The following is an 18,198-nucleotide window of genomic DNA, read 5'->3' as shown; positions in this document are numbered from 1 at the left end:
CACACTAAAGTCTTGATAGCGTTGTTATGTTTGGGTACCATAATGTGTTAAAGAACGACCTTACTCAGAAATCTGGAGCTGGGCTCAAAGTGGCCTCTGCTGGCTTTGTATTTTAATAGCTCTGTCGTGCACGTTTAGGCAGATCCAATGGTAATTACCATTGCACCTAGCAAGTATAACTGGTTAATAATCTGCAGGAACACAGGATGATATGGCTTTTAACAAATACACGGAAACATACTGGACATCATTCTGTGGCTAACAAAAATGACCAATTTAGGGCATGAAATGATGTTCACATCAGGACACTGGATGCTCATACATCAGAAGACAGATTGCCAGCCCCCAGAGAGGTGAACCTCCCCGTGCTGTTGGAGTATCTGCTTGGCCTGACCTCCAAGGCCGCCTTTCAGACCTAAACATTACGTCAGTCTCCATGTCTGTCAGTCCATACCCTTTGTACTGAGTCTCTCAGGAAGCTTAATAATTAGTGAGGTGCGTACATTAATTTTTACAATGTGGAAGCACAGAGCCTAGACATCAGAGCATCATTAGCACTGGCATAAGCCACCAAAGGGATGTGACCACACCTTTCAGGTTCTCCTTCGCCAGTACAAATTTGCACACTTTCTTCTAAACAATGACAGTTCTATAGCCCATTCCTAATTCTTTAGGTTCTGTTAAGAATTTCCTCTAGATACTAGAATGAAGCCTACTAACAGGTGAGGGAAGAGTGCAGTAATGGTAACAGATCTGTTGACATCTTGTGCTGGCTCAAAGAACTTTCACAAGAAGGCCGCAATAACTGTAGCTTACCCTAAGAACTGCTGGTCTGTCTTGCTCCATACTCTGTCTGTGACAGTTGCCAAAAAGCAAATGTCCAGGGCTGAGTATAAGAAAGCATATCGTGATAATTCCACCAATGCCTCGATTCTAACAGTTTGCACCTCAAGGCCCTCCAGTTAGTGATAGCAAATTGAGGGGATAACATGGAGAGTTATCCACGAATGCCTCCCTGGCTCTGTAGACAGTTGTTCCCGTGGAAACTGATGCTCTCTACTCATTCTTTCTATCTGCTCTTTTGGGTACTTGTAGCTTGTACCTTGGCCCATTGCCTCCCCAGGATGGAGGGAGACTTGTCCCCTTTGTAGAAGCTGCATCTTTGGAGATTTTCAAATCTTGAGTGGACAGATCTGAGCAATTTTGCATGGAGTAGGTTGGACCTAATAACCTTAGAGGTCCCTCCTAGTCTAAATTGTTCTGCTTCTGTGATTACACCTGTTCGTTTGGGTTTTTGGTGGTTGTTTTTTTTTTTAAACTGAGGATGATAAGCATGGAGAAATATTCCTGTCGGACCTCCTTAAATAGCTTGCTATAATCTGCCAACCTGTACTTGCATATGTGTACTGCTTAATTATCCAGGCAAAAAAGACAAGGCATGTAAATAATGCAGCAATTCAGGGGAAAAGGCTTGAGAAACAACATTTTTTTATAAGCTCGAAACGTCTGTCTTTTCTGATCCCGTGGATTAGATTTTGTCTGTTGTTACCCAGAAGTAACTGGGTATCAGAGAAAGTTGTTCTCTTGACTCTGCAGAAGTTGCAGTTTCACTGCAGGTCCTGCGTTTGCTTTTTAAAATAAGCTGGCATGATAAACACAGATTGCCAAAAAAATTGCTGTGCTTAATGACAGTAGGTTTTACACATGGAACCACCACTAAAGTAGGGAATTTTTTAATACTTTCTTCTTTTAAAAAAAAAAAAAATTACCGTAATGGTGTTGTTATCCTTTAAATTAACTTTAAAATACTGTCATTTTAGCATCTGTTTTTATGCCTTTTGCATCTTTCGACCCATGACAGTGATATATAGGTAACAGTGGAGGGTGGGACCTGAAACAAAAGATGAATTTCATGCTGTAGATTTAAATATTTTGCAACGAAAATGTGTAACGGTGACCAAGGAAAGTATTGTGTCTTGCAGAATGCTATTGGGAAAGACAACGCAGCAGGAGTCTCCACCAGTCACATATCTTCAGAGAATTCGCTCGCTCCTCCTACAAGCTTCTATCTAAGCACATCGCTCACCCTGATGACACTTGCACTCTCACTCTGTTTGTTCCTAAGCTCGTCAGTCGTCTTGTAGCTGCATTAGAAAAGGACGTGTTTAAAAAAAAAAAAAATCAAAAAAAAATAAAAATCTGTTTCCTGTCCTCTGTTGTTTATCTGGAATTCCAGGTCTGGGAGCTAAGCTGAGGCACTCCTGCTAGAACAGTTTCAGTCAGCTGGAATTTTTTTTCTCTCTCTAAAAAAGCTTCTTGTGATATTTAGAGGCTTTGTGAAATACTTGGTGCAGTGCTACATTCCAAACCCAAAAGGCTTTTGGGCATGCAGTGTTTTAAAGAGACAGTGTGTAAATTTGCCTGTAAAGCAACCTGGTTGGATTATTTTAATAATAATTATTTTAATTCTGGCTTTTACCTGAGAAGGAGGATGGCAGTTTTCTTAAGATCTTATTTATCTCATTGAATGGTTTTGGTTTTCAAATTGATTGAACTTCAGACTATCAAGGATGCCAGGCTTTTGTCTAATGGTGAGTGTTCTCCCAGAGAGTGGACTTCATGAAACTTCTTCAGTTGATAAATTGCTACTGATGTTAAACTCTTTCAGTGTATTAGCATTTTCCTCTTTAAATGTTTACATACTGTAAGTGATTCTGCGTTCCCTGCTGAGAAGCCATTATAATTCGCATACAGGTATAATGTACGTCTTTCAGTTAAATTCCTATAGAGTGTGGCATAGAACTTTCTAACAGTATGTTTATCTTTTAATTATAATCATCTAGCCTTAACAAGGGTGAAGATTCTTTAAATTAACAAGAAGCAGCCATTGTGAAAGCTTGATAAAGATACATTTCTTTAAATTTGAGGATAAGCGGTAGAAACAAATTTTGCTACAGGGTTTCAGCTGTACAGTCTATGGTCTTCTGTGCTTCCATTGTGATAATATAGTCCAGTTATTATACTGTTTGTTTAATAAAAAATGACATACAATTTATTTGCTCTACCAAACCAGCATTATCTGTTCACACATAGCTCAAAAAATTACAGGAACGTCATGCCTTACTTCTCTTATCACCACATTGTAGAGGGAAAAGAGTTGGTAGGATATCCTTTAAACTGTGTCTTATTTCTTCGACTGCTAAAATCAACACAAAAGGATGGTTGATCCAATTACAAGGCTGTGTCACGCACACTCACCCATGCGACAGGCTTCTCTCACCCAGGTCGTTCCTACTGCAGACCTTGGCATTGCTGACATGATGAACTGTTTGCAAGACCAGTTCCCCACATTGTTTCAATGGTTTGCATGGCAATATTGCCCGTGTACATGATTTGATCGCTTTGGTTTTCATTCAGTGACGTTGACAGCCTGTGCTGGCTCGTGATGATTTTCTGCGGTATTAGAAGGAATTCTTTAAAGCTTTAAATGTCGTCAAATAGGCAGCATTTCTCCTAAGGGCTGTCTTTATACCTTACTGTGATGGCTTGTTGACTGTTACAAGCAGTTATGTCTAAATGATCAACAGTAATCAGTTTTTGTTTCTATTGAAAGTAGAAGATAACTTTGCCAAGCAAGGAGTTCATCATGTTGAATTTACAGATTTACATTGAGACTTACACAATTATGCCCCGGCCTGCTCTGAAATGTCCACAACTATAAAGGACAAATTAGTGTTTTATAAACTGTAGTGAAGTTTGGGAGTGTGCAAAATACACGTCTTACTAAGAGATTATTAAACCTATTGACAATTTCATCTTCTGAGCATTTCTTAGCTAATAATAAACACTTTCATAAATTCTGAAATTCACTTATGTACGCTTGATTATGGTCACATAATACAGGTTTCAGAGCACTGCGTATGTGATAGAATTCTAGGATATTCTGTGCCACTGAACATAACAAATTAGACAATATTACTCTTTAATTCTGTGCTGATAAGAAACTGAAAATTACTTTCAAAGGCATCAGAGCTGCTTTTGGAGAAGAAATATATAGCACATCATTACCAGCAAAGCCCATGTGGTTCCTGTTGCTCTTCCTGTGGAAGCTAATCAAATTACTGAAAACTAGTGACAACATAAAAAAGATTACGAGATTCACGATTTAAAAAATAAATCAAATTCTTTTTTGTCAAAAGGAGTTGATAGTATAACCTATTGAAATGCTAATGAACATAGCATTATAATTCAAAACTCTGACATTATCCAATTAAAAATATTTTCAAAACAAATTCATAAACATTACAATTATTAAATCCATCTTTGATCCACAAAGCTTTCTTTAAAATATCATTTGTATTCAGCACATTAAACATTTTAAGCAGTATCGGGAATTTTAATAACCTCCCAGTATAGTACATACGTTTTGAAGATTTTTTAATATTTGGTTTGATTACAATATCTCTATTACATTTAATACCAATTATTAGAGCTTTGACACTGTGTGATCCAGAATAAAAGCTATTGATCACTTATACTGTAAACAACAACCTAATTAGGTTCTGATTACAAAAGAAATTGCTAGTTATCTGATTCAATGAGAGTTACCTTTGGAAATACAATTATGTCTGTAGTAGAGGAAGAAATAGTGTTTTATACAGCTAGCCACGTTACCACAAAAAAACCAGAGCACTCAAGCTTTTTTTCCCCGTGTAAATTAAAAGCATGCTGAATTCTTAATTTAAAAAAAACACAAATGGCTTATTAAACAGGCAAGGGGGGGAAAAAACACCCTAAGACTCTGACACTTACTGAGGTTTCTACAGGCATCACCGTCCAAATATTGGAGGATTTTTAAATTTGGATGTGGTGTGGATGATGTCAATTTAGCATGGTGACCTCGTCAATGCAGTCGTTTGCTACAGTACCAATGTATGCAAATTGTTTCATTTTTTTCCCCTCCCAGTCACTAAAATGCCATGTGTTGAGTGCTCAAGGAAGCAGCTTAGGCTGGGCCTGATACATTCCTTTAATATTGTTAATTTTATCAATATAGCAATAATATAGGAACTGTCCGAATACAGGACGTACGTACAGATGATCATTTGTTTAAATTGTAAATTTAACCAATTCAGTTGTGTGTAAATTAAATCGTGGGCTACCACGCACATATACAAATCATCTTTTTCATTTAACATAATGGAACAGACATTGTCATTAGTATTGTTAGGAGTGTGTATACTCTGCCATGTTAAATAACCTCATTATTATGTTTATATTTCTTCTTAAAAGTAATACACACAAAGATAAAATTCAGACTGAGATGAAATGTACGGCTAAGGTTTTGCAGTATTTAATGTAGATATTAATTCCACAAGCTAGTCCAATGAAAGAGGCACTGAAGAAGAACGTTCGGATATTAGTAAAAATAATAGCAGTTGAGGCTTCCCCTTGCCCCGGCGCAGGGCAGCCAGTGCCAGCAGTGCCATCCACCGACGGCAGCGCTCCTCCCGAGTGTCCGCGCAGTGATTTGGTCAGTGAGGAGGAGTACAGCCCTCCTTTCGCTGACCCGGCTGCCTGACATCCCGACTCCTTCAAGAGAAGGGGGAGGGAGGTGCCGAGCAGTGAGCAGGCGCCGTCCATCCGTCTTCACTGCCACACTGGCCACTTTCCATTGAACAGCTTCGTTCCCACTCTGGCATTAGGAAGAATTAGGAGGAACAGAAATTCTTAATCATTTCAAAGCATTGCATAGACAGACTCTGTCTGGAGACCTATTCCAAGCCTTGTTTTTAAATGAAGTTATGTCCCTCTAAGACCCAACCTTTTCGATATGAGGCTGTTCACGATTTAAGCGATGTTGCAGTTTGAATCAGTAGAGTGAAAACATGAAAGTGTACACCTTTGCTAAGCCTGTGCAATTAGGCTGGAGATGAAGAAAATGGAGAAGGAATCACCTTGAAATCACAATCTAATTTTCGTTTGTGATTGTTGGCTTAATCACAACGCAATTTCCACGGAGGAGGGCTGGCGAGAAACCAGTGAAGGCGAAGAGCAAAACTCGGAACAGCTCCCTGACGGGTCATAAATTTTGCGTATGTCAAGTGACAGGAGTATCTCATGCTCAGCTTGAAATAGAAGAGCTGGATTCTGCTAGGAACAGCAGCTCCTCCAGAGCAAGCAGTGAAAGATGGAAGAATGAGCAGTTATTTGCACAGCAATTACAACTTTCTTCTATAAAATGGAATTGTTTGTCTTCAGCACCAAGGTGGATCTACCTCACTGAAGAACACGTGTTCACTGACAGGACTTCTGCATTAAAACTCCTCTGGGCTAAAGAGGCCCCCAAGGTTGTTTTCTACCCATAAGGTTAGTCAGATTCTACCTGATGTCCCTGACATCAAATAGAAATATATTTGCTTCTGATGAACTTGGCAGAGGAATTAATCCAGTGACTTGTTAAATATTTCTCTTCTTTAAATATTTGCTTTTTCTTGCCAGCTCAGTTCTTTCTATGACATTTCAATTATTGGCTATTTCAGCTTCTCTTTTAACTTCGGAAGGTCATTTTCTCCATACTCTACAGTAAACCACTTTACAGATTTGCCTCAGTGTTGTTTTTGTTGGCGGTTTTTTTGTGTTTGTTTTTTTTTTTAATTACAGCCTTCGTTTCTGAGGGAAAAAAAAAAGTGATCAGGAATATATCTCTACTGAACGACCAACACCTTTACAAGAGGAGGAAATTGCGAGTTCCTGTTTTATCTGTTCAGCACTAGTTTGACTAGAACAAGCTAAAACACAATGTTGCTATTCCCCAGATGGAATTTAAAATTTAGTTTGGTACTGAATGAGGATTAAAAAGTTTTTAACTCTCGCAATCTTTTAGAAATATTTAAATAGTTCTGATGTATTTTCCAGTTGGATTTTCAGTCAAATAGATAAAGTCTCACTAAGTAGTAGGTTTTTTCCAAGAGTAAGAAGTTTCGTTGGGAAATTTTATGGGTCCATTTTTAAAGTAAAATCAGGGAAGATGGTGAATTCCCATTTTTAACTCAATATTGCCTTGACTTTCATACACCCTTTTTCCATGTTCTCTTCATCTGAATATGTGTGCCTTCAGGGGACGGTTATGCTTAATAGTTACATATTAGATATGGTCACCTCGATAATTGGAAGCCCACTCCCGCAACTCCTAATTAGACGCTCCATCTCTTTTATCATTAATAAAAGCCAGAGCAACAAATTCAAGATGTAGCCTGAAGATTATCTGACGTTTCGAAGAGCACAGAGTCAACCAATTTCTCAGTAGCATTTCTTATCAATATAGGTCGTGGCGTTTTAAATTGGCACCACCCAGACTAGTCACTAAAGATCTCTGAGTGCGTTTAACCAGAGCAGCTGCAGTTTCTGCTGTTTTACCTTTGCCAGGTGCCAGTAGCTGAACTTTGCCGTGTGTACACTTACAGCTAATCGCTGCCAGGATTACAGCAGCCAAACCTCATCCCACTTCAGCAAGCCCATTTTCTCCTACTTTTAGTATTTCCAACACACTTTAATTCTTTTGCACTACTTTTTAACCTGTCAGAAGGAGAATTTCCTAGAACCCAGGAGAAAATGAGTCATACATTTAAGGGCAATTTTCTTCAAATTCCTCCTGCCAGAATACCACAATAATTGACCTCTTATGGACGCCTGTCCTCCAAAGCATTGAATCCCCCCTGCCCAGCACCTTCAGTCCTTGGGAAACTGAGCAGGAGTTTTGGGGATTCAGCTTCCAATAAATGAGGCCATGTTTGTTTTCAGGCTTCTTCAAGCCACTCATTCTACAAATTGATGTTATGGATAAACTTAAGTAATTGGAGATGGTGTCACGGCACTACACTACCCCCCGTGTTGGCCAGCTCATGTCAAGCAGTTTTCCAGCATTGGTACCAATGATGCAAAGTTCCTCATGACTCCTTCAGTCAGACATAGCTTTGACAGTAGGAGATGACATTCAAAGTCCTGCTGTTGTAAGTGCAAAAATGTAATGTCTTTTATTGTTTTATTGTCTAAAATACAGCGCCCACTCCACCCTTTTCTGAGTTCCTTTGTTCAATCTGCTTGGAGGCACCAAAGAGCTGAAAATGTTTGACTGATGCCACTGAGTTCTTACTGTCAGTCTCAGTAACCTAAGTCCACCTCAGGTCAGTAATCTCAGTCCGTATTTACTGGCCAGGTGCACAAAAGCAGTACCACAGTGGGCACTAACAGGCAGCAGCGTTCTTCTGGTAACACGAGGTGTGTTGACGCTGGCTGGTCTGTATTGTACCAAGTCTTTGCGTCTACTCCGTCACCCAGGCCTGTCTGGCCAGTGCAAAGTTCACTTCGACCACACTAACAAACCTTTTCAGAGCTACAAGCTGACAAGTAGGTCATGCCAGGCTTGCTAGCTCCAGCTCTTTAGCTGGTCTGCAAAGAATAGGAAGTTGATTTTGACCACTGCACTTGTCCTTAGATGGAAGTGTAAAAGGTACAAAAGCTAAACCCTGTAGATTTACTGAACCACAGGGAGATGTAAACTCCTTCAAGCACAGAAGCCAGCAAATCTGCTGAAACTCTGGAGTAATTTTCAAAATAAAATTAAAACATCATGGTCGTCTCCTGATACTGTTTATGGAATAGAATATATATGATGGAAGCTTTTTGTCAAAAATGGGAGAAAGGGTGAAGATGCAAAAATTACTGTTTAGGGAACGACCATTTATTTTAGCAGGAGATGCTACAGAGAGCACGCTGCTGAGAAACAGAAATGTGTGTCCCGATGGGTAGAAGACAGAGAAATCATACTTTCTTTTTAATTTGACTTCATGAATTGGGTCATGGAAACTGTTCCCCCTTTTGGGAGATGAAGCAATTCTCCTAGGAGTATGCTAACCAAGATGCAGCTGATGGGAGCATAGCATCTCCTTCCCACATCCCCAGACCTGATTATCAGTAATGCCATCCTCTGCATGCTTTGGGGTGGGACAAAGACTTTAACCCTGAAGTGAAAGTTAATTCAGGAAGAGTGTTTGTGAGGATTGTCAGCGGTTGCACAAAGCCCCGCTATGGATTGCATCTGGCAGTCGGGAGGACGCAGCCAGGACTGAGCCCAGTCGCATGCTGCTCATAAAGAAAAGTAAGGGGAGGTAAAAATTGAAAGCAAAAATATGGTCTTGAATTTTATATTGCCTCCTCTCTGAGAGGGTCACACTAGAAGTGAGGCATAAAATCAACCTCTTGCCTCTTCCCAGTGCCCTCCGCTGTTTCTGGGTAAGGAAAAAAAAAAACCACAATAAATCCAAAATGCAGGCAGTGGAAGAAATTGCTTCAAAGCACTGCAACACGTGGGAAGCTTAACTCATGGTAATTATTAATCTCCATGTCCTCCCCTCCCCCCAAATTATTGCTACTGAGTTTGCTTAACAGGGTTTGTGTGATGTTTTGTGTAGCATTACTTAGTGCTGAAATGATTAGCTGTGATTAGTACCGCTCACGCTGGGGAGGTGTACGTGTCTTTCACCTGAGGGTATGTCGAAGTTTGCACTTTTTGTGTACAGAGCAAGCTGACAGGAGCTGCAGCAAAGCCGAAATAGCAGGGGAAGGCTCAGGTAAAAGTAATTTTTCACTATCTTGCAACGATACAGGGATTCATTGAGGGTAGGCTGAAAGGATGCAGACAAAGGTAAGAGGTAGCATTTGGGCCCAGGAAGACTGGCATTCACTGTGAACTGAGGATATCCAATGTTAATATTTTCCTGCCTTTTTTTTTTTTTTTAATTCTTTTTTAGCTTTTCTTTTTCCAAAACTGTCTGTCTAGAACATGCTTCCATTTTCTGGAGGAAATTCTTATACAAATAGTTACCTTCTTGTGCAAATTCTATGTTGTCTTATGGATTTCTGTACATCTCACTGCAGGTTATTATGTGTCAGGTCTTCAGTCTTAATGGCTGTTAATTTGTTGTGAAAAAAAATAAAAACACTGTTCACTTGTTCCTGTTGACTTAGACATTGCTCTGAGGACAACGCTCTTTGGACCGTCCACACTTTGGAAGTCAATTCATGATGTTTGGCATTTTCTGTTAGCATCATCCTCCTGCATTAGTATTGTACATATCCAGAAAACAAGCCCTCTCAATAAACATTATTCTCTTTTTTTATTAAAAGCATGTTTTTTGTGAGAAAAATTTCCCGGTTGTTTGTTCTGTTTTGATTTATACAAAAAAAAAAGGAAGCTTGACTGGCAAAAAAAAAAGAGAAAAAAAAAGGAAAACAAGCTTATGAAAGGTTGATCTCATTGTTCCCTGTTGTTTTACAGTCCACTATGATCTCAGAAAATAAGAAATAAAGCTTTTCCCTTTAAATATCCGTGCATTTGCTTGCTCCCTAGTTGTTTTTTTTTTTTTGTGTTAGTGAATGTGGCCTGCAAAATTACAATGAGCAGGGAACATCAGATGGAAACGATGGAAAGACGGGCACAAGAGTGGCCAGCTGGCCCTATTCATCCTTGTTCACTCTGGCACGCAAACACGCCTCCACACCCATCCCACCCCTCCGTCCTGCCAGGCCGGAAAGAAAGGCCTCCCTCCTCTTCTCGCACAATGGGAGCAAAAGACAAAAGGGTCAGCGGGGGGATATTTTAGGCCATGCAAACTGTGCGGGAAGGGGAAGGTGGACAAACAAGCTTTCGTGATGCACTTGCTCGTGTCGATGACTAGAAACCAGGAAAATTATTTCAGCATTTGCTCATAGTCAGACTGGGATGTAACAAATGAATGTATTATGGGCAAAGAGCAATCACACCCGCCTGTGAGAAACTGCTGCCCAGCAAAGGGCAGGCCACAGCCTCCCACCATTTTAAGACCAGAGAGTTTCAATTGCTGTTGCCTCAGAGAGGGGAAGCGAGGTGCGGGGGCAAGATGCAGGAAGGGAAGAGGGGAGTGGTAGAAACGTGCATTATCCAAGATGAAAGGGCAGCTCTTTCAGGGCTGAAACCACTTTCCCGGCTAACACAGCAGCAGGTCACCGTCCTACATGTTCACCGTTGTGTTTTGGCAGCTCCAGAAGGGGCTAGAGTTGCAATGTGTGCAAGCGGGAGGAGATGGTTAGCTGTCCTGCCATCATTTGCTGCTCAAATGTTCCGTGTTTCTGGAGGTGGGAAGGGCAGGCAGCAGGATCTGTATGGGAGCATCCAACAGCTCAGCTTGGGATCCTGGGCCACCCATTGGGATTGCTTGGATTCAGGAGTCACTCTACTGCTATTACAGTCCTGTGGATAAAGTGCTGCAGGTACTTCAGCTCCTGCGGTGCCAACTCCGAGTGTTTAACCATTTCGAAGACACAGAATTGGGAAATATGATGCACAACAGCAATCGAAATGTTTGACATAATGGCTTCCTTCTACCTGCTTTCCCTCTTACTCTGTGGTGCCACAGCACCAGCGCTGTGAAAGAGGAGGCCAGGGAGGGAGGGACAGCAGTGACGCCTCCGTTCAAGAGGTAGCGCTCCATGACAAACTCGCTGGGCAGCAGCCTCTCTGGGGACAGGTGAAACCAAGCTGTGTTCAACGCCACTGAGCAATCAGCTATGCATCACCAGATGGGTTCCTTTGTGTGCATCATCTGTGGGTTTGATTTTTAGGTTTTGTTTTGCTGATTTTTTTTTTTTTTTTTTTTTACTTTTAATTGTTACTATTCACACATTGGCTCCCTTTCACAATTTCTCTCTGGGTTGAGACATCATGGCAACAGGGCTGCTTTTATTGGACAAAGGCCAACTGGCTACATTAGTATCAGGGATCTGCCTAGAAGGTGCACAAACATAAGCCATTGTGCTGCATTGCCCTTCTTCCACGTGTATATATTATGCCGGTAATAAAGAATGGTGCCTCATAGCATCGACCTCTTCTCGTGACAGAGAGGACCAGTGTCCTCATGAAGAAACTGCATTCTTTCTCCACTGTCCTGGATGCTGGGTGTTAAACAAAGAGCGCCCATCACACGAGGCAATTTGCCTGACTTTTGGTGGGACTGTTAGTAAGGTGTAGTGATGCTCAGATAGGTAGGATTATCTACTTTTGATGACATCTATAGAATCATTTCAGTTAAATGGGTTGACTTATGCAGAGACATTTTAAAAGACACGCTGCTAAGCAGACGAACAAAGGTTTGACATCTTCAAAGCAGGGATACGATGGACATGCTAGAGGGGGAAAATTGGCCAACTTTTCATAAGGAGTTTTTTTAGAGATGCAGTTCCAGTCTGTCATTAAACAATTAGAGGGTCTCAGCTGTCTAGGACATGGGTATTGAAAGGTGGTCAGAACCATGTTCCAAGCATGCTCCTACAGCTCTCCAAACCACTCTGCCCAAGCAATCGGCCAGCCCCGACACTTGCACAGCTCCTCTGTGCTGGCAACAAAAACTGTCTGTGTTATTGTCTGCTTCATGCTCAGTTCTGTTCTACGTTCAGAGACAGGAGTACGAGTTCCTGAAACAATTTTTTGGTAACAATAAACTCAATTGTTTTGGTGATACGCATGTCTTTTTTGGCCCCGAATACAAATTACACCCCCTAATTCTGCATCGCCGAATTTTCTTATCTGTATTAATTACAGAAAACTGCAGAGCGACAGCCAGGAACAAGCCAAAATCAGGACTGGGAAATCTCGCTCCAAAGTAATTGTGCAGATGGTTTTTGGTTTTTCTTTTTTTCTTTTCCAAAGAGAATATGTTGCTTTGAGGTAGAAAGCATAATTCACAGAGTCTTTAATAAAAAAACTCCTTTTTTAAAAACTCCATTTATGTTTTGTAGCATTATAAAATAAAGACTGGTAGTCAATTGCTTTGGAAGGACCTTGCATTCAAGCTTCTGAATTGCTATTGTATGTATTTTTAAAAAAAAACAAACCCAAGAACATTCCACCAACATTCTCAGTGAGTTTAGCTAAACAGATGGTATTTATCTCTGGCTTTGCAAGTGTGCCACATCCCTCTTGCTTTCTAAAGAGACATTAAGGCCAAAAATCTTAAAGAGTGGTAGTTGTGAAAGTGCTCTCACAAAGCATGCACCCAGAGATACACAAGCATAAAAACAAAAAGTAAAAAAAATAAATCTACGCTCACCAATCGGCTGCTGGCTTCGTTCTGGATGGAAGAGGCCTCAGAGGTAGTATTACCCTGGCTGAGCAGTCATAGTTGTCTGTTTGCCAGAGGTCAGAAGCTGGTGGCTATAAATATGGTTTAGCTTTGTCTCCAAAACGATATTTGTCAATACTGCAGTGCTGAGTTCGGAGCAGATCAATGGCTCTACGTAACTCACTGCCTGAGGGCCTTATTATTAATACAAACGTAGGCAGGCTAAACATTGCGTGACATTATTAGAAGGGGATTGTCCTTCCCTCTGTGACTTTGACTGATGTCAAACGAGCTTAAACCCCACTAACAAGTAGCCAGGATTCTGCTTGTACTTGCAAGAAACTGTGTCTCTCTCTTTCTGCCCATCATGGGAGTTGTTGAATAATCTAAGTGAGATTATTCAAACTAAGTTTTGGAGTGCTAGAAACCTGAGTTAACACACAGAAAGAAGTTTGCCTTCTTGGGTGAAAGGCTGAGTTATCTCAGTTCAACATCTTCAATGGGATGGGATTAGACCAATTTGTGAGAGGCTCCATAACTTCCATCTTCCTTAAACGCCGCACAAGGGACTGTGGCATAATGAAGGACTAGCATGTCCCAGTGACTCTGGTTTAAACAAATGCCTCGTTTCCAAAAAAGGAAGAAGCACATGTAAAAAAAAAATAAAATATATTTATTGCTGAAGCAGGAGACTTTCCCATTTACAGCCTGGTTACCTGTATTACCTCAGACATCGGGACCCTTGTGCATTGAGGTCTACACAGAAGTTACGCAGCCACACTACTCCGACCTGAGGCTGCTCACCAGCCCTCTTCGTGCACTCCAATGCCTGCTGCGCCTCAAATGCCACCACTTGCTACAGCCCCTGTGGGCACCAGAAGCAGCCAGATGCTAAGCTAAGGAAGGTGCTTTCCAGGCACACAGCTGGCGGTAGAAACAGTCGTCCTGTCAGGCCTGGTGGTGCCCAGCTATCTGACATGTGAACAGGCAGCTGACTGGTGAGCTGTGCTGTCTTAATCCCTTGAATAATGTTTAACCTGAGCTCATAAAAGAAATCCTATTGGCCAAAAAAGAGATAAACCGCTACGTGTAACGCCCCTTGGTTGCTAGGGCGTTAAGTATTGCTGTGAGATTGCCTACTGAAGTAAGCCTGTTTAGATAACTTTTTTTTAACCACTTTCTATAATAAATGAAACAATTTTGTGCTTACTTGAAATGTAGTAGTGAGATTTTAAAAAATGCCACTTGGTATAGAAAAGGAATATTTTTCCGCTCAAGAACACAAAATTTGCGTAGCTGGGGACTTTCTTGTGTGATTACAGACTATCTACACTTGACAATAACTTAACTTTCAACACCCAGTGACATTAATTTCACTTGACTTCCTGTCTTAAGGTCAAAAACATTAATCAGCACTTCTATCATTAGCTCAGTTTCCTTTTCTATTAAGCGATTATGATCACTTACTATTAATGAGTCGTGAAGTTTTAATAAATTTTTGCTAGTGTGAAATTGCTAAACAGTAATTATGGCATATACTGTATGGATGGTTTGTTCCACAATGTACATTTTGCTTAATGTTGGTTAGAAACATCCACAAAAAACAACAGAAAATAATTAACTAGTTACGGCTGAGGATGTGGAATGGCCTTTTTCACCACGTTCATAGTCAATAAAGAGACAAAGCGGGTCATTTTTTTTGTCATTACTTGAATTATTGTATTTCTGGACCTTGTGACTTTTGCAGTTCTTTATATGAAATGGCACTACCAAGGCTGCTTACTAAACAGGAGACGAAAGAAAATACCACATCTCTTAAGAGCTATTGTTTTAACTTGTGTTATATTTCTACCGTTCTGGCATTGGAACAACAAGGTTAAAAAACAAAAGCCAGACCCTTTCTGTTAATACAGAAGAGAAATAACACAGCAAATCCCATTGCCAAAAAGTAATGTCTGAATACTGGCTTGGCTGTCCTGTAGCTTGCCATTACTCACAGACACATCTAAACAACCAATGCCAGATGCTCATTTGGAGCTTGGCTGAGGTTTTTATTGGTTAACTGACTTTTTTTAACACTCGTCAACCAGAAGCTGGACTAACCGTGGCTGACGAACTGGAAGGTAACTCTGAACATATCAAGAGTTATATTAAGGAAAACAAAGGAGGTTGCAGCGATAATAGTTTCTCAACTAACAGCCCCCTGTTCCCAATTTTCTGGTTTACTGACCTCAGTGAAGTTTGCTGAGAAGACTATACCTGCTAGAGCCACTGCAGCTGTACTCCCTTTTGTGCTGAAGCCAAATTTTCTAGAGCACCTAATTGGAGGAATAGAGTCAACTGAGGCACGCCGGCTTTGCTGAGCGTTATTTCTGTGAGATTGCACCCATCTCACAGCAGTCGGGACCTTAAAATGTGTGAGATTAAATCCTTTTCAGCGTTTGTTGCTATACTGATAGTAACGTGCACGGAATGGAAGTTGTGTTCTCTGTTTTGAAAGCCGGGTCAGTATGGTCCCTTTTCAGTAAATCTCGCCAAACTGGTGCTGAAAAATTGAAGGTGGTTCTGAGAAGAGCCAAAGGGATGATTCTAAGAGTCTGTGAAAAGCATGGCTAATAGTAAATCTCTAACTGTGCAATCTCGTCACAAACCCACTGTGTATTGTCTTGAACACCGACCGTAGGTACCTAACAAGGAACAGAAATGAGAAAATAGAAAGTTTTCCATCCGATAGACAAAGCTTCAATGAGGCTGGATGGATGGATGTTAAAGCTAGACCAGTTCAGAATAGAAAAGTGTCGCATTTTTACCAGAAAGTGTAAGCAAACATAGGAACAAGTAGACAAGATTTGTACTTTGTTCTCCGCCATTGAACAAAATCGTTAAAACCAGACAAAGTGTTTTTCCCAGAGAAAAGCTGTGTTCAAAGAATAATTCAGGAAAGCCCTACACGCAGCATAGTGACATAGGACAGCCTCTCAGTCTGTAATGGATAAACCCATTTCTCTAATATTTAGTTCTGTAGTGTTTGGGGTTGCCACTTTGAGATGTCAGAATGGAGTCTTTGCACGGACTTTGAAGATTCTTTGTATTCTAAAATGCAAGAACAAGACACTATTCTGGTTATTTCAACCATAGAGCAATCACAGCAGATCTTGACTGAGACTATGTGTATGTGTGGGAAGGCTGGCCTTGTGCAGGTCTGCAAAATGTCTCATATCAGTTGACTCCTGTACTGGAGAAGGATAACACCAGCAGGCAGCAGATATTGCTCCCACAAGTACTCTGTGTCACACCACTGCCGAACCAAGTGGCATGATTCACAGCTGTATTCCACTTCGAGTCTAGTGTTAGTCTATCAGAAATTGAACAGGTCCTCGCTTTCCATTATAAAAAAAAAGTGAATGCCCTGGCTCTTGCATAGCCTAGGATTAAATAGAAGTAAAAATAAACTAATCGGCTTCCTGTATCTTCAGCAAAAGCTGTGGCACTGTAAATAGCAATTCTGTCGAAAGTACAGAGTTGCACCATACTGCTGGGACAAGGTCATAACTTTATTGGTAGCTGAGTGACCACCTGTCCTTGCAGACGTTAGAGTGTCATCTCCTTGGAGAGTTATAAAGCAATATTGGTCCATACTGGAGGAGCTGCATCGCTCACCAGCAGTTACTGGGACCCCTGCCTGTATGACTTGTACTAATCCGAGGAAGATTATTAAAACATTAATTCACATCTCTTGTCTTCATCTTCCCAGCCTGATTCTCACAATGTTCATTACTAGGCAATGTGCAGTTATATCATCTAAGTTTTATAACTCTCTGAGGATACTTTGGGTCAAAAATGAGCTTGAGCTTCCAGGGCACAAGAGAAATATAATTTTTATCTGAAGAAACAACAAAGTATATATAGGGAGAATTATGACCAGCAAAAGTCATCATAGCCAAGTAGCTACTGAAAGCAATTTTACTTTAATTGCACCTGAAACTGACAATTTCTGAATATGTAGAAAGACCAACAATTACTTTGTGAGGATTTGCAAGGAGCCACTGAACAGTGCCTTGGATACATGCACTGTACAGGATTACTAGGAAAGCCCAGCCATGCATAGGAGGACATCCAGTTAACTTAAAGCACATGGCAATTCCTGTAATCAAATTTGTTGTACAAAGACTAAGCAATCTCAAGAATGAGTGGGTGATTGGATTGTTAGCGCCTTTCCCTCATTCATTAAGGGTACCAGGACTCCTTAACAAGTGTGACTGGTGCTGTTACAACACAGTAGGTTCCTTGCTCGATAGCTGAGGTGCACGACACAACATTTGTATTTGTGTAGCCATGCCCTGAAAATGAGCCTTGGATGCATGGGCAGCCCAAGCAGGTGCAGCAACGTGTGGGGCTTGAGTCAACTCCATAATGCCATTTTCAGCCCTGTCAAGAGTTGAGCCCTATGTTTGTCCAAAACCCATCCTCAGCACCTGCTGAAAATGCAGGATCAATCCAGTTTTCAGGGTTGGCAGTGGCTGAATGAGGGTTCAAAACACTAAAACTGGGCTTAGAAACTTAAAGCACTAAGGGTGGGGGCGAGTCTAGGCACACACGTCTTTTAAAGAAGGAACACGAACACCTCTCGGAGGCAACGGAGCGATCACAGGACTGCTTTCTCTCCATATGTAAAAGGAGATGATGAACACGACAGGCCTGTAATGGAAAGTAGTCACTGGCCATATGGTGACGCCTGGCTAGGGGTTGAGATTGTTCGACCAAGCAAGTGACGCTAAGGCAAAGTCAGAGCTTGTTTCAAAGCTCATTCCTCACAGTTGACAAGGGTTTGTGTTGCCAACTTCATTGTTTCCTCTCTATACGCTGCTTTCTGTCTGCTCTTTTCACGGCTTTGTACTCAATTACTGGATGGCAAAGTATCTCTAGGTTTAAAATAACAGTATATGTGCTGTAAAATCACATTTTAAAACAGATTTCAAGTTGATGATATTCCCTACACTTACTCAGAGAAAAAGCTCTATATTTTAATCCCCTTCAGTTT

General features: G+C 40.9%; 1 protein-coding gene and 1 long non-coding RNA gene across 3 annotated transcripts in view; one reads left to right on the top strand and one right to left on the bottom strand.

The window, feature by feature from the left end:
- Window positions 1-11,797, top strand: part of GFRA1 (GDNF family receptor alpha 1) — a 150,103-nt gene extending 138,306 nt beyond the window's left edge. The window contains exon 9 of the mRNA XM_054206710.1: window positions 1,983-11,797. Coding sequence (XP_054062685.1) covers window positions 1,983-2,144 — 162 coding nt within the window. The 3' untranslated portion in view covers window positions 2,145-11,797. The remainder of the gene's footprint in view (window positions 1-1,982) is intronic.
- Window positions 5,557-18,198, bottom strand: part of LOC128911577 (uncharacterized) — a 53,622-nt gene continuing 40,980 nt past the window's right edge. The window contains exon 8 of one of the 2 annotated variants that reach the window (XR_008467119.1): window positions 5,557-5,695. This is a non-coding gene — a long non-coding RNA (uncharacterized LOC128911577). Of the gene's footprint in view, window positions 5,696-6,545; window positions 6,673-18,198 lie in introns of those variants that run through there. The other variant, XR_008467118.1, reaches the window with a different exon arrangement.

Source organism: Rissa tridactyla, chromosome 6, assembly GCF_028500815.1.
Source record: "Rissa tridactyla isolate bRisTri1 chromosome 6, bRisTri1.patW.cur.20221130, whole genome shotgun sequence".
Lineage (NCBI taxonomy): Eukaryota > Metazoa > Chordata > Aves > Charadriiformes > Laridae > Rissa > Rissa tridactyla.
Note: the sequence above shows the minus strand (reverse complement) of the source record. Positions and strands in the feature narration are given on the sequence as shown.